Raw genomic sequence first — 14638 nt, forward strand, 5'->3', positions numbered from 1 at the left:
GGTCCTATAGACTGTGTGATGTATACGGGGTCCTATAGACTGTGTGATGTATACAGGGTCCTATAGGCTGTGTGATGTACATGGGGTCCTATAGACTGTGTGATGTATACGGGGTCCTATAGACTGTGTGATGTACATGGGGTCCTATAGACTGTGTGATGTATACGGGGTCCTATAGACTGTGTGATGTATACAGGGTCCTATAGACTGTGTGATGTATACAGCGTCCTATAGACTGTGTGATGTATACAGGGTCCTATAGACTGTGTGATGTATACAGGGTCCTATAGACTGTGTGATGTATACGGGGTCCTATAGACTGTGATGTATACAGGGTCCTATAGACTGTGTGATGTATACAGGGTCCTATAGACTGTGTGATGTATACAGGGTCCTATAGACTGTGTGATGTATACGGGGTCCTATAGACTGTGTGATGTATACAGGGTCCTATAGACTGTGTGATGTATACGGGGTCCTATAGACTGTGTGATGTATACAGGGTCCTATAGACTGTGTGATGTATACAGGGTCCTATAGGCTGTGTGATGTATACAGGGTCCTATAGACTGTGTGATGTATACAGGGTCCTATAGGCTGTGTGATGTATACAGGGTCCTATAGACTGTGTGATGTATACAGGGTCCTATAGACTGTGTGATGTATACAGGGTCCTATAGACTGTGTGATGTATATGGGGTCCTATAGACTGTGTGATGTATACAGGGTTCTATAGACTGTGTGATGTATACAGGGTCCTATAGACTGTGTGATGTATACAGGGTCCTATAGACTGTGTGATGTATACGGGGTCCTATAGACTGTGTGATGTATACAGGGTCCTATAGACTGTGTGATGTATATGGGGTCCTATAGACTGTGTGATGTATACAGGGTCCTATAGACTGTGTGATGTATACAGGGTCCTATAGACTGTGTAATGGAGACAGGGTCATACACACACAGATACACATTGATAAACACATAGACATACACATCCATCCATACACACACACACACACACACACACATATACATATTCACCTATACATACAAATAAACATATACAGTACATACACATATACATACATATTCAGGCTATGTTCACACTACGTATATTTATATACGTGTTAAACTCCGGCCGGGGATTTACGTAAGTTGCGGCCGGCTACGTACGGACCGTGAACTTACGCCCGTAAGCTACTTACGCTTCCCGAGCGCCCTACGTAGCGATCTGACAGCGGTCTTGTACTTGGATATCTTCGGCTAGCCCCGGACACCCCACAGAACCTTTTTGATCGGCAAAGAAAAGTGGAAAAATGAAGAAATCACCACTCCGTACGGGACCGCATGTTACGCTACGGGCGTAAGTTACAGCATTTTCGTCCGCAAACAATGGTCTGGTTCATTTTTTACGGCGCCGCATACGATCTGGGTGTAAGTTCGTACGTAGTGTGAACTGTGCAGCCGTAGATTGTATACTTTCCATTGTACACAAACTACGTAAGTCTCCGGCCGCTTATTCACGGAACGCGCTACATCTGGAGACTTACGTAGTGTGAACATAGCCTCACACACACATATATATATATACACACACACACGTGTGCACACATATATACTCATACATACAAACATACATACATATACACATATACATACACACATATATACACACACGCGTGCACACATATATACTCATACATACATACAAACATACATACATATACACATATACATACACACATATATACACACACGCACACATTCACACACGTGTGCACACATATATACTCATACATACATACATATACACATATACATACACACATATATACACACACATACACACACACACACGCGTGCACACATATATACTCATACATACATACATATACATACACACACACATTTTTCACATTAGCCCTTTAACCCTGTGCACACATATATACTCATACATACAAACATACATACATATACACATATACATACACACATATATACACACATGCACACATACACACACGCGTGCACACATATATACTCATACATACATACAAACATACATACATATACACATATACATACACACATACACACACGCGTGCACACATATATACTCATACATACATACATACATACACACACACACACACACATTTTTCACATTAGCCCTTTAACCCTGTGCACACAATCTGGTAAACAATAGTCCATGTCTCCCGGCTATAGGAGCTCCTCCTGGGGTATGACCTACACAATGCCGCCAGTCTATAGAGGAACAATGGCTGATTAGCATTCCTATCCCGGGTGTCAGGGATCCTCCGATCTTCTCCCAGGGTAACGGAGCTTGTCACAGACTCCTAGGACGGCCGTGCGGAGGAGATACAACCTGACACTGTATAGATGCTCGCCTCCAGCTGACACAACTTTCCTGCAGACACTTCTGCTGCTTGGTTTATTTTTGTTTTTTGCCTTTTTTTAAATTCTACATAAAAGTAAAAAAAAAAATAAAAATAAAATACCCAGCTGGGTAATAATAGTGTTTTATATATTTTATATGAGAAGATGAACTTTATGGTAAAAGAACCAATAGATTAATATTCTATACCATTTCTTCATAATAAAAATTAAAGGGGTCGCACAGGATTAGAAAAACGGATGAACATCGAATAGCGCCCCACCTGTTTGGAGGTTGTATGAGGTATTACAGCCCAAACAGGCATGTTTTTCTAATCCTGAACAATCCCCATAAATTACATGAATATTAATTATCTGCGTAAAAACATTAAACAGGAAACATATGTTCTACCTTTCGGGGGTCTTTCGTGTTTTCCTTCTGTTTCTGATGCACACTGTCTGCTCTGTTGTTTTCATTTGTCCAATTCCAAGTTCTTGTTCTTGCTGTACCCTCTAGCCTGAAATTCAGCCAACTCCATCTCACCACCTACAATACTTTCTTACAATAAACTCTCTCACTATGTGGGAGGGAAATTTGGCTGCATTCCAGGGTAGAGTGTGCAGCAAGTCTGTTATAGGATGTACACCATATAGAAAGTCAGGGTAAAAAAGACTAAAGAGCAGAAAGTATGCACTAAAAACAGAAGCAAAGCACAAATGACATGAAGTTTGCAAAGAGCAATGAGAAGAGAAAGGAAATAAACACCAGAAGCACAGCAAGGAAAGGGTTACACTAAGCACTGAGCTGTGTGGATGGTAAAGGGAAGGGGATACGCTCCAGCATGGGGCAGCTGCACATAGCTTTATGGATAGTGAGAGATGAGAGGGAAGCCATGATTTACCTTTGAGGAACAGAGAAGATTATTTAGCAAGTGGACTCACTCAACTTGCAGGCACACAGCCCAGGATCTTTAGGGCTCTTTCTGTCTTGCTTTGTCTGTTACTAGAGACAGATTTATATCCAAAATGAAGACACACTTTCTATATAAATAGTATGCTCTCAATAGAGCCACTGAAATATCTGTAACCAACACAGTCTCAATAAGATATAAATAATCCTCCAAAGAAAAGAGAGACCTTTAGTGTAATAGTATAAATCAAAATAAACTAGATACTTATGTAATAAACCATACCTTTATTATCTATAATCATGTATAACAATGAAATCGCAGTAAAAATCAGAGAATCACACATGGAAGACAACAACCCAGGAAGAGCAGCTAAGGGTACCTCATGATACAGGCTGCACAATGCTGTAAAGTGGTAGATAAAGACTGACCATCGCACAAGTCACCATGCAAAAATGCATAAATACATAATCTTGCTAATAGATGAAAAACATGAACGAAATATATATAAAGCTATCTGTAATAAAGTGACTGGTGCTATGTAAATAAATAAATAAATAAAGCAGAGTGCAGAGCATACCCATCACGCAGTGTTACTGCTCGTCCTGGATGCCGCCAAACCCCGACGTACGTTTCGTCTCCTTCATCAGGGGGTGACGTCATAACAGCAGGACGGATGTTATATACTAGATCACCATCAACATGTGACAGAACAAGCACCTGTGGTTAATAATCGGCGTCATGCCGCGTGCGGTCCGGGATCGTCCCTCCGGATGTGACGTCACCAGATGCGCGCGCCGGGGGGACGTCATCTGGTGACGTCACATCCGGAGGGACGATCCCGGACCGCACGCGGCATGACGCCGATTATTAACCACAGGTGCTTGTTCTGTCACATGTTGATGGTGATCTAGTATATAACATCCGTCCTGCTGTTATGACGTCACCCCCTGATGAAGGAGACGAAACGTACGTCGGGGTTTGGCGGCATCCAGGACGAGCAGTAACACTGCGTGATGGGTATGCTCTGCACTCTGCTTTATTTATTTATATAGCACCAGTCACTTTATTACAGATAGCTTTATATATATTTCATTCATGTTTTTCATCTATTAGCAAGATTATGTATTTATGCATTTTTGCATGGTGACTTGTGCGATGGTCAGTCTTTATCTACCACTTTACAGCATTGTGCAGCCTGTATCATGAGGTACCCTTAGCTGCTCTTCCTGGGTTGTTGTCTTCCATGTGTGATTCTCTGATTTTTACTGCGATTTCATTGTTATACATGATTATAGATAATAAAGGTATGGTTTATTACATAAGTATCTAGTTTATTTTGATTTATACTATTACACTAAAGGTCTCTCTTTTCTTTGGAGGATTATTTAGAGACAGATTTACCCTGACAACAGTCAGTGGACATCAAATTGCAGGAAAAGGGAGACACCTAGTAGCCAAGGCTTTACAGTTGCTTTTCTGGGCTGAGAAGTAATTTTGATTAATAAAGTGGCCCAAGTTGGTTGTGATAATGTCGCTATTTTACCTTAACTCAAAAGCAACCAATCTGCTGCGTAGTTCTAGTCGTATTGTAACTTTTCTTCCTTTCTATGTATAAACCAATTTAATTTGCATAAATTAGCATAAATCTGCTCTGTCCGGCACAATTTCCGTAGACCTCCATGGAGATTGGTGTTGACATCATGTGACTTAGTATAAACCTGCGGAACAGGAACTGAACTAACAATGTAGAGTAACTTAAGTGCTGAATCTCTATGATTAGGAAGGGGGTTGAGGTCCTCCATTGCCCTTTGCAGGCACCTGTTGTTGCGTCTCTAACAAGAGCGGCTCATTATTCGCCACCAGCGGAGTCCTTCTCTCCACATCCTCCTTCTCCATAATTGAAATGCACAGAATATGACATCATCCAACCACAGGCGACCTAATTAGGGGAAGAAAGTTCTAGAACTTCCTGTTGATTTTTTTTTTAGAAGATGACGAACTGAAACTTTCAAGATTCCATCGAGTCAACAATCAACAATGAGTCTGAGACGTGACTCAAAAAGTTACGATAGAGCAAAAAACTTTATCCTGATCTCGAAGCCTAGACTCCTTACATCCCTACAGGAAGTTTTGGTCAAGTCAAATAAGTAGAGAAATGGAGGTAAGTGTCCATAGCTCCACCAGGTCAGTCACACCTTCCCTGACTAAGGACCTAAGGAGTAACCAAGAAGTTTAGAGTTTCTAATTGAAGAGGCTCCCATGCACATGGGGGAAGATTTACGAAGACGAAGTACGCCGATCTTATTTAAGGCCCCGCCCCTTTTCCCCCGACGGGATACACTAAGAATGTATATGGTGGGGATCAGTGTATACTGATCTTCTGTCCTATCACCACTTCTCAGTTCTTCTGTTGCACTCTTTCCACCCAACCACAGCGCGTCTTACACGCTGGATAGGAAGTTAGTCCCTTGGGTGAAGGAAGAGTCTTAGTCAAGCTTCTCTGGAGGAAGGACGCAGACCAGATAGCTCTCCACAGTGGTTCTACCTGAGCCCTGGTCCTCTGCTAGGTCCCCCCATAAAGAAGAGGAGTCAGTTTAAGTCAGTACCCTGCATGGGTAAGACGCAGGACAGTGCTCTGTTACAAACATCTCTCTCAGTGCCTATACCCTGCATGATGCAGTGTTAAACCCCTCAGGAGAGGACTAGCCAACAGATCACCTCAACCCACGCCGTGGACTAGGAGAACCGACAGTGCAGGACAGTATCCACTATAAAGCCAAAGATCTAGGAACTGATCCGGGTGGAGCAAAGTTACTGTAAAAGTCTATGAACTCCAACTCACAGCGCGAGTGTCAGCCAGGAAACCCTCAACACTCTGCTTATCCCAGGTAACAAGGTCTGGTGCCTGTGTCACCTATTAGTACGGTTAAGCCAAAGCTAGTGGGCGTAAGGTGGTGTAAGACTATAGAAAGGTCAATACACAGGCACAGGTTGTTTCTTCTTCTACAAGTATTCTATATACTCCAAAATCCCGGCAGAGCACATTACTACTTGGGTTGAGACTCTCACGGCACCCTCCTTTCTACTACAACTCTACCGACACTACTACATCCTACTCCGCACTTATCTCACACATCTGGTGGTTCTATGTTTAAGTGTTTACTTGAACTCTATCAAGTGTATATCCAAGCTCATCTGTATCACCTGTTGCACATTTGCAGATAGTAAATCGAGTCAACGTTATCTCAGAGTCTGAATATTCATCACCACTGGCACAGCATATACACCACAACCTTGGGACCTCTCCCCTTTCTGTGGGTGGGGGGTCCTACTATCCGGGAGGGTCATTACACCACTCTGGCCACCCGTGACTATATCACCCATGACTACATTATCCCAAGGGACCCGGTAGCAACCCGACAGGATACCGACCACAGGGGAAAAGGGTACAACCGGCCCCACACCTTAAAAGCAGGCGTGCCATCACACCTGTGTGCCCACCCGGCACTGGCGTCACATGACAAACCCCTAAGATCCGGCTGTATCTCGGCCATCCACAATAGAAGTGGCGTCAACATCCGGGGGCTCAACACACTACCAGTTATGATCTTGATGCCCAGGAGTTGACAGGGTTCCCCTCCCCATGGGTTGGTCTGGCAGTTATGATCTTGATGCCCAGGAGTTGACAGGGTTCCCCTCCCCATGGGTTGGTCTGGCAGTTATGATCTTCACGTCCAGGAGTCGGCAGGGTTCCCCTCCCCATGGGTTGGTCTGGCAGTTATGATCTTCACGTCCAGGAGTCGGCAGGGTTCCCCTCCCCATAGGTTGGTCTGGCAGTTATGATCTTGATACCCAGGAGTCGGCAGGGTTCCTCTCCCCATGGGTTGGTCTGGCAGTTATGATCTTGATGCCCAGGAGTTGGCAGGGTTCCCCTCCCCATGGGTTGGTCTGGCAGTTATGATCTTGACACCCAGGAGTTGGCAGGGTTCCCCTCCCCATGGGTTGGTCTGGCAGTTATGATCTTGATGCCCAGGAGTTGGCAGGGTTCCCCTCCCCATGGGTTGGTCTGGCAGTTATGATCTTGATACCCAGGAGTCGGCAGGGTTCCCCTCCCCATGGGTTGGTCTGGCAGTTATGATCTTGATGCCCAGGAGTTGGCAGGGTTCCCCTCCCCATGGGTTGGTCTGGCAGTTATGATCTTGATACCCAGGAGTTGGCAGGGTTCCCCTCCCCATGGGTTGGTCTGGCAGTTATGATCTTGATACCCAGGAGTTGGCAGGGTTCCCCTCCCCATGGGTTGGTCTGGCAGTTATGATCTTGATACCCAGGAGTTGGCAGGGTTCCCCTCCCCATGGGTTGGTCTGGCAGTTATGATCTTGATGCCCAGGAGTTGGCAGGGTTCCCCTCCCCATGGGTTGGTCTGGCAGTTATGATCTTGATGCCCAGGAGTTGGCAGGGTTCCCCTCCCCATGGGTTGGTCTGGCAGTTATGATCTTGATGCCCAGGAGTTGGCAGGGTTCCCCTCCCCATGGGTTGGTCTGGCAGTTATGATCTTGATACCCAGGAGTTGGCAGGGTTCCCCTCCCCATGGGTCGGTCTGGCAGTTATGATCTTGATGCCCAGGAGTTGGCAGGGTTCCCCTCCCCATGGGTTGGTCTGGCAGTTATGATGCCCCTTGCTCCTTTTTGCCCCCTGACTGTCTATAGATCATAACTGGAATATTTTTAACCAAGAAACTTTCTTGTAAAATCCGCAACCACTCGAGATAAAACGATATTCCGGTCTTAGCATTCAGCCCCCGTTGTTTTCTGGTAAAGTTTTGCGCTCGGTTTTTCATCGGCCGCCGCTGACAGATGATTTAAGGCTTAAAAAATATGAGTGGGAAAGTTTGTGCAACTCTTTTAAGGATTTGTCTAACACCGCAATCAGGTAAAGTGGCCCCGACTTCAATCACTTGATGGCATCGATAAATCCCGCGCCTGGAGGAGCCGCCACATCTCTACACGGCCGCATACGATTCCTGAGTGTTATTCCTATAGGGGCATTACCATAAAGTGATCACTGGCTGCAAATATATTCATCCAGCTTTTCCTGGTACAGATAAGTGCAGACGTCTTACTAGCCTGGAGGCCACCCCAGCAGCTGAGCCCATGACCTGTCAATGGCCGCCACAATATATATAGATATAGGGGAGCAGGGACTGCAGAGGGGTCATAGGGTCTGACTGGGTCCCATATTATAAGTGGAAGAAAAAAACTGGTGTCCCTTCAAGGTGGGTGACTGTATCATACATCATGGGGCCAATGCCGAGAGTCGGACAGCCACCCTATGTCATCTATATCCTCTAACAGGCATAGCATGGTCACTACACAATGAACACTTTTGCAACTGGGACCTTTTGACACTGGGACAGTTTTCAAATAAACTGGTGTCAGAAATTTAGAAAAACAGTCTTCAAGTACTTATCAGCTGCTGTATGTCCTACAGGAAGTGGTGTATTCTCTCCAGTCGGACACAGTGCTCTCTGTTGCCACCTCTGTCCATGTCAGGGACTGTCCAGAGCAGCAGCAAATCCCCATAGAAAACCTCTCCTGTTCTGGACAGTTCCTGACATGGACAGAGGTGGCAGCAGAGAGCACTGTGTCAGACTGGAGAGAATACACCACTTCATGCAGGACATACAGCAGCTGATAAGTACTGGGAGACTGGAGATTTTTAAATAAAAGTAAATCACTAATTTGTAAAACTTTTTGAAACCAGTTGGTAGTAATAATAATAATAATAATAATAATAATTCTCTGGAGTGCCCCTGTAAGGCTCAAGAGATTGATCTTCCCCCCCAAAAAAAGACGGAGACACTATGTTTGATTGTCAGCTCTTGGGACAAGAGTCAGTGCTGGTATTGCTTTACACTCCAGAATACACAGAGATTCTTTCACCCGTCTCCTGTTTTACTGATGACTTAAGACCTGTTTCTTGTTATTTCAAGTGGAAAATGTGAGCCGCCTCATGTACAATCCCAGGGGGGTAGCAGAGAGGAGTGAGTGACAGCGCGGCCGCTACAACCTGCCCAGTGATGACAGCTTCTCGTGTTCAGCATTTACAGCCGCAGAATGGACGGAGCGGATCTCACCCCAGGACGGCGCAGGAGGGGGGGGGGGGGTATATGTGATAACAGATGACACCGCCAATTCACAATCAGGTGTATAGCCTCAGGACACGCTGATTTCAGTGCTACCTGCAGTCCTATGTAAGCCCACAGATAACAGCGATATCTCTGAGTACAGATAATGTAGTAGATGCCGCCTGCAGTCCTATGTAACACCACCGATAACACAGTGATATCTCTCTGTGACCTGCAGTCCTATGTAAGCCCTATACCACAGATGACATGTACAGTCAGAGTATAGTTACAGGCTGTCTTGCCATGCGTACAGATGTAGCAGAGGTAGATGTATGAGGGTTGCACAGTCTGTATACCATGCTATGTGTAGGTCCCAGAGTCCAGACAGTTCATGGAGTCTTAACCAGCTGCACCTCAGCAATCTGTAATATCATCATGAAAAAAAACACCTTAGCTCTGCTACATCAGTGAGTAAAACCATTCACAATACACTGGGACATCATAGTCAGCAAATGACAAAGTCAGCACGGCTGCATCAAACCCCTTCTGTTCTGCTGCATACAGTATATGTATAACACCATTCACACTATCGTCATGCTAACATGCAGCATAATCAATGACAAAATCAGCTCTGCTACATTTCCATCCTGTGATATCACAATGAGTTGTAGCAAAGGACAAACTCAGCTCTTCTGCATCAGGATTGACAAACACAATGATCTTTCCTCGAGAAATGACACCTTGAAAATCTTATTAAACATTGCAACAAATGACAAACACAGCTGCACTATCCTGGTATGTAAGACCACAGATAACACATTGAGATATTAGCAAACTCTGCACTGCTACATATCTGTGTAGTATAATAAATAACAGATTAGGATATACTTATACAGTGTGCCAGATGACAAACTCATCCGTCATATATTGGGGTGTAAGACGTAAATATTCTGCTGCTATGATGGTTTATACCCCATTACAAACTCAGCTCCACTAAATTCATACTATCACAGTAACAACTTGTAATTTTACTTGTAGCAAATAATAACTCAGCTCTGCTACATCTGTAGCTACAACCTGACATAACCCATTGTAATATCACCAGGCATTGCCTCAAGTGACAAACTCAACACTCCTACATCTCTTTTACACTACAGATAACACAGTATGTATGAGACCATGATGCAATGTGCCAAATCACAAACTCAGCTGTGCTATATTCTGGGTAATATAGTCTGCTGCCATAATGGTTTGTACCAAATGGCAAACTCAGCTCCACTTCATTGATATTGAATACAACAGGTAGCACCTTGTAATCTCACTGTACATTGGGATGAATGACGGCTCAGCACTGCTACATTTCTATGTGAATCAACCATGATGCAACGTGATATCGTCATGAATTTTACCAAATAACAAACTCAGCACTGCTACTTCTTTATGCAAAACCAGAGATAACACATTGTTATATTACATTTACATTTAAAACCGCAGATAACACATTGAAATGTCAGTGCCTATTGTGCTATACGACAAACTCAGCACTGCTACATCTTTATGTAATACACTGTGATATCATCATGTACTATGCACAATGACAAACTCAGCTACAACATATTGGGGGGGGGGGGGTAGACCTTGAATAAAACATAACACGGCCAAAATGACTAAATCAACTCTGCTACAATAATGTGTAGAATATTGTGCAACAAGTAACATCACCACAGGTTGTACCACACTTAGCACTGCTACATCTCTATATAGATTATACATAGCAATAACAACATGCATGCACTATGCTCAAGAACACACTTAGCACTGCTATATCGCTATGTAAAACAAATACATAATACATGCACTATGACAAACTCAGCACTGCTATGTCTCTATGTAAAACACCTATATAATACACTGTAATCTCATCCATCACAATGACAAACTGAGCTGTAACATATCGGGGTGTGAGATGTTGCATAAAATATCAGACTGCCATTTTGGGATGACAAAATCAGCTCTGTTACATTCATATGTAAAACCGCATGCAACACGTTGCAATATCACCATACGCTCTGCTAAGTGACAAACTCAGCTATGCTATATCTCTATGTAAAACCAGGGGTAACATATTGCAATATCATTGTGCCACATGACAGACTCAGTTATGCTATATCTCTATATAAAACCAGGGGTAATGTATTATGATATCATTGTGCTACATGACAGCCTCGGCTCTGCTATATCTCTATATATAACCCGGCATAACATACTGGGATCACATTGTGCTACCTGACAGCCTCAGCTCTGCTACATCTCTATTTAAAACCAGGCAAAACATCCTGGGATCACATTGTGCCACATGACAGACTCAGCTCTGCCATATCTCTATATAAGACCAGATATAACATATTGGGATCACATTTGACACATGACATACTCAGCTCTGCTATATCTCTATATAAAACCATACATAACATATTGGGATCACATTGTGCCACCTAACATACTCAGCACTGCTACATCTATATATAAAACCAGGCATAACATATTGCAATATCATTGTGCCAAATGACAGACTGAGCTCTGCTATATCTCTCTATATAAGACCAGGCATAACATACTGGGATGACATTGTGCCGCCTGACAGCCTCGGCACTGCTACATCTCTTTATATACCCAGGCATAACATATCTTTGTGCCACCTGACAGCCTCGGCACTGCTACATCTCTTTATATACCCAGGCATAACATATCTTTGTGCCACCTGACAGCCTCGGCACTGCTACATCTCTATATATACCCAGGCATAACATATCTTTGTGCCACCTGACAGCCTCGGCACTGCTACATCTCTATATATACCCAGGCATAACATATCTTTGTGCCACCTGACAGCCTCGGCACTGCTACATCTCTATATATACCCAGGCATAACATATCTTTGTGCCACCTGACAGCCTGGTCTCTGGGACAGCTCGTAGTGTCAGGAGGAGCACAGGGCAGCACTTTCCTCCCCCATCACTCACCTTGGACGTCCCCGGCGCTGGCGCTGCTCATGCAGTTCTCCAGGTAAATCCCATCCTTGTAGCAGTCGCCCCTCTTCTTGGTGGCCCCTGGGGGGTCGCTGCTGCTGCTCTGGACGTCGCCGTCGTGGCAGGAGCAGGGGGTCTGCATGATGCCACAGGGGTGGAAGCTGCTGCTGCTGCTCAGGCAGGTGTCCAGCCACTTGCACAGCATCTGGCAGGCAGCTTTCCGGGGGTTCCTGTTCCCCAACACCAGATATTCCAGGGAGAAGTCGGTCTCCTGCGGCTGGGAGGTTTTCCATTGCAGCTGGGGGTCTTCCTTCCTGGGGAGGGTCTGTCTCATCTGCAGGAACTGCTTGTTGGACTGCAGGAAGGCGTACTGGACCGAACTGTCGCACAGTTTCAAGACATCATCAAAACTCTCCATCCCCAAGTACGTCCGTGTGGACTCCAGGAAAGAGTCAAACTGCGAGGTGCGGATCTGCTGGTGGTCGCATATACCCGCCGGCTTAGATACCTTCACGTACAGGGTGTATCTCCTGGGGTCTGGGTTCTGGATAATCCAGGCACACAAAGAATTGTTCAAAGGAAAGAGAGACAAAGAAGAGAAATAGCCATAGAATTCCCCTTGGACTTGCGTCGTGCAGGAATTGAGTCCCGAGTCCAGGCGGGAGGTGGTCGGGGAGAGCAGGGAAAGTGCGGCAGTGAGGAGCAGCAAGTTGTGGGGGGATCCAGGGCTCCTCATCCTAGGTCTCTGCTCCTCTGGAATTCACAGTAATTGTCAGGCAGGGGCCAGATCTCGGACATAACAGGTGGAGCAGGAGCCGCAGCGGTTTTATGAGGCTTGAGGAAAATCAATCCAGCCCTGGTCTGCTTGTCTCAGGCGACCCCTAGTGTCCGCTGCGAGGGATCTGCGGAGAGAAGGAGAGATACAATGAGACGGTAACTCTGCACAAGCCGCTACAATGTAACAATCCAGAGAACAAGATACAATGAGACGGTAACTCTAAATATACGGCTACAATGTAACAATCCAGAGAACAAGATACAATGAGACGGTAACTCTAAATATATGGCTACAATGTAACAATCCAGAGAACAAGATACAACGAGACGGTAACTCTAAATATACGGCTACAATGTAACAATCCAGAGAACAAGATACAACTAGACGGACGGTAACTCTGCACAAGCCGCTACAATGTAACAATCCAGAGAACAAGATACAACGAGACGGTAACTCTGCACAAGCCGCTACAATGTAACAATCCAGAGAACAAGATACAACGAGACGGTAACTCTGCACAAGCCGCTACAATGTAACAATCCAGAGAACAAGATACAACAAGACGGTAACTCTAAATATATGGCTACAATGTAACAACCCAGAGAACAAGATACAACTAGACGGACGGTAACTCTGCACAAGCCGCTACAATGTAACAATCCAGAGAACAAGATACAACGAGACAGTAACTCTGCACAAGCCGCTACAATGTAACAATCCAGAGAACAAGATACAACGAGACGGTAACTCTAAATATACGGCTACAATGTAACAATCCAGAGAACAAGATACAACGAGACGGTAACTCTAAATATATGGCTACAATGTAACAATCCAGAGAACAAGATACAACGAGACGGTAACTCTAAATATACGGCTACACTGTAACAATCCAGAGAACAAGATACAACTAGACGGACGGTAACTCTGCACAAGCCGCTACAATGTAACAATCCAGAGAACAAGATACAACGAGACGGTAACTCTGCACAAGACGCTACAATGTAACAATCCAGAAAACAAGATACAATGAGACTGTAACTCTGCACAAGATGCTACAATGTAACAATCCAGAGAACAAGATACAATGAGACGGTAACTCTGCACAAGCCGCTACAATGTAACAATCCAGAGAACAAGATACAACGAGACGGTAACTCTAAATATATGGCTACAATGTAACAATCCAGAGAACAAGATAGAACGAGACGATAACTCGGCACAAATCGCTACAATGTAACAATCCAGAGAACAAGATACAAGACGTTAACTCTATATAAACGGCTACAATGTAACAATCCAGAGAACAGCGGAGAACAAGATACAATGAGACGGTAACACTGCACAAACCGCTACAATGTAACAATCCAGAGAACAACAAGATACAATGTCACAATAA

General features: G+C 44.6%; 1 protein-coding gene across 1 annotated transcript in view; it reads right to left on the minus strand.

Moving 5' to 3' along the window:
• Positions 1 to 13197, minus strand: part of LOC138784099 (adhesion G protein-coupled receptor B1-like) — a 104298-nt gene extending 91101 nt beyond the window's left edge. Inside the window, exon 1 of the mRNA XM_069959614.1 lies at positions 12456 to 13197. Within this exon, the coding sequence (XP_069815715.1) occupies positions 12456 to 13197 (742 nt within the window). The remainder of the gene's footprint in view (positions 1 to 12455) is intronic.
• Between the last annotated feature and the right edge of the window lie 1441 nt (positions 13198 to 14638).

Source organism: Dendropsophus ebraccatus, chromosome 2 (genome assembly GCF_027789765.1).
Source record: "Dendropsophus ebraccatus isolate aDenEbr1 chromosome 2, aDenEbr1.pat, whole genome shotgun sequence".
Classification (NCBI taxonomy): Eukaryota; Metazoa; Chordata; class Amphibia; order Anura; family Hylidae; genus Dendropsophus; species Dendropsophus ebraccatus.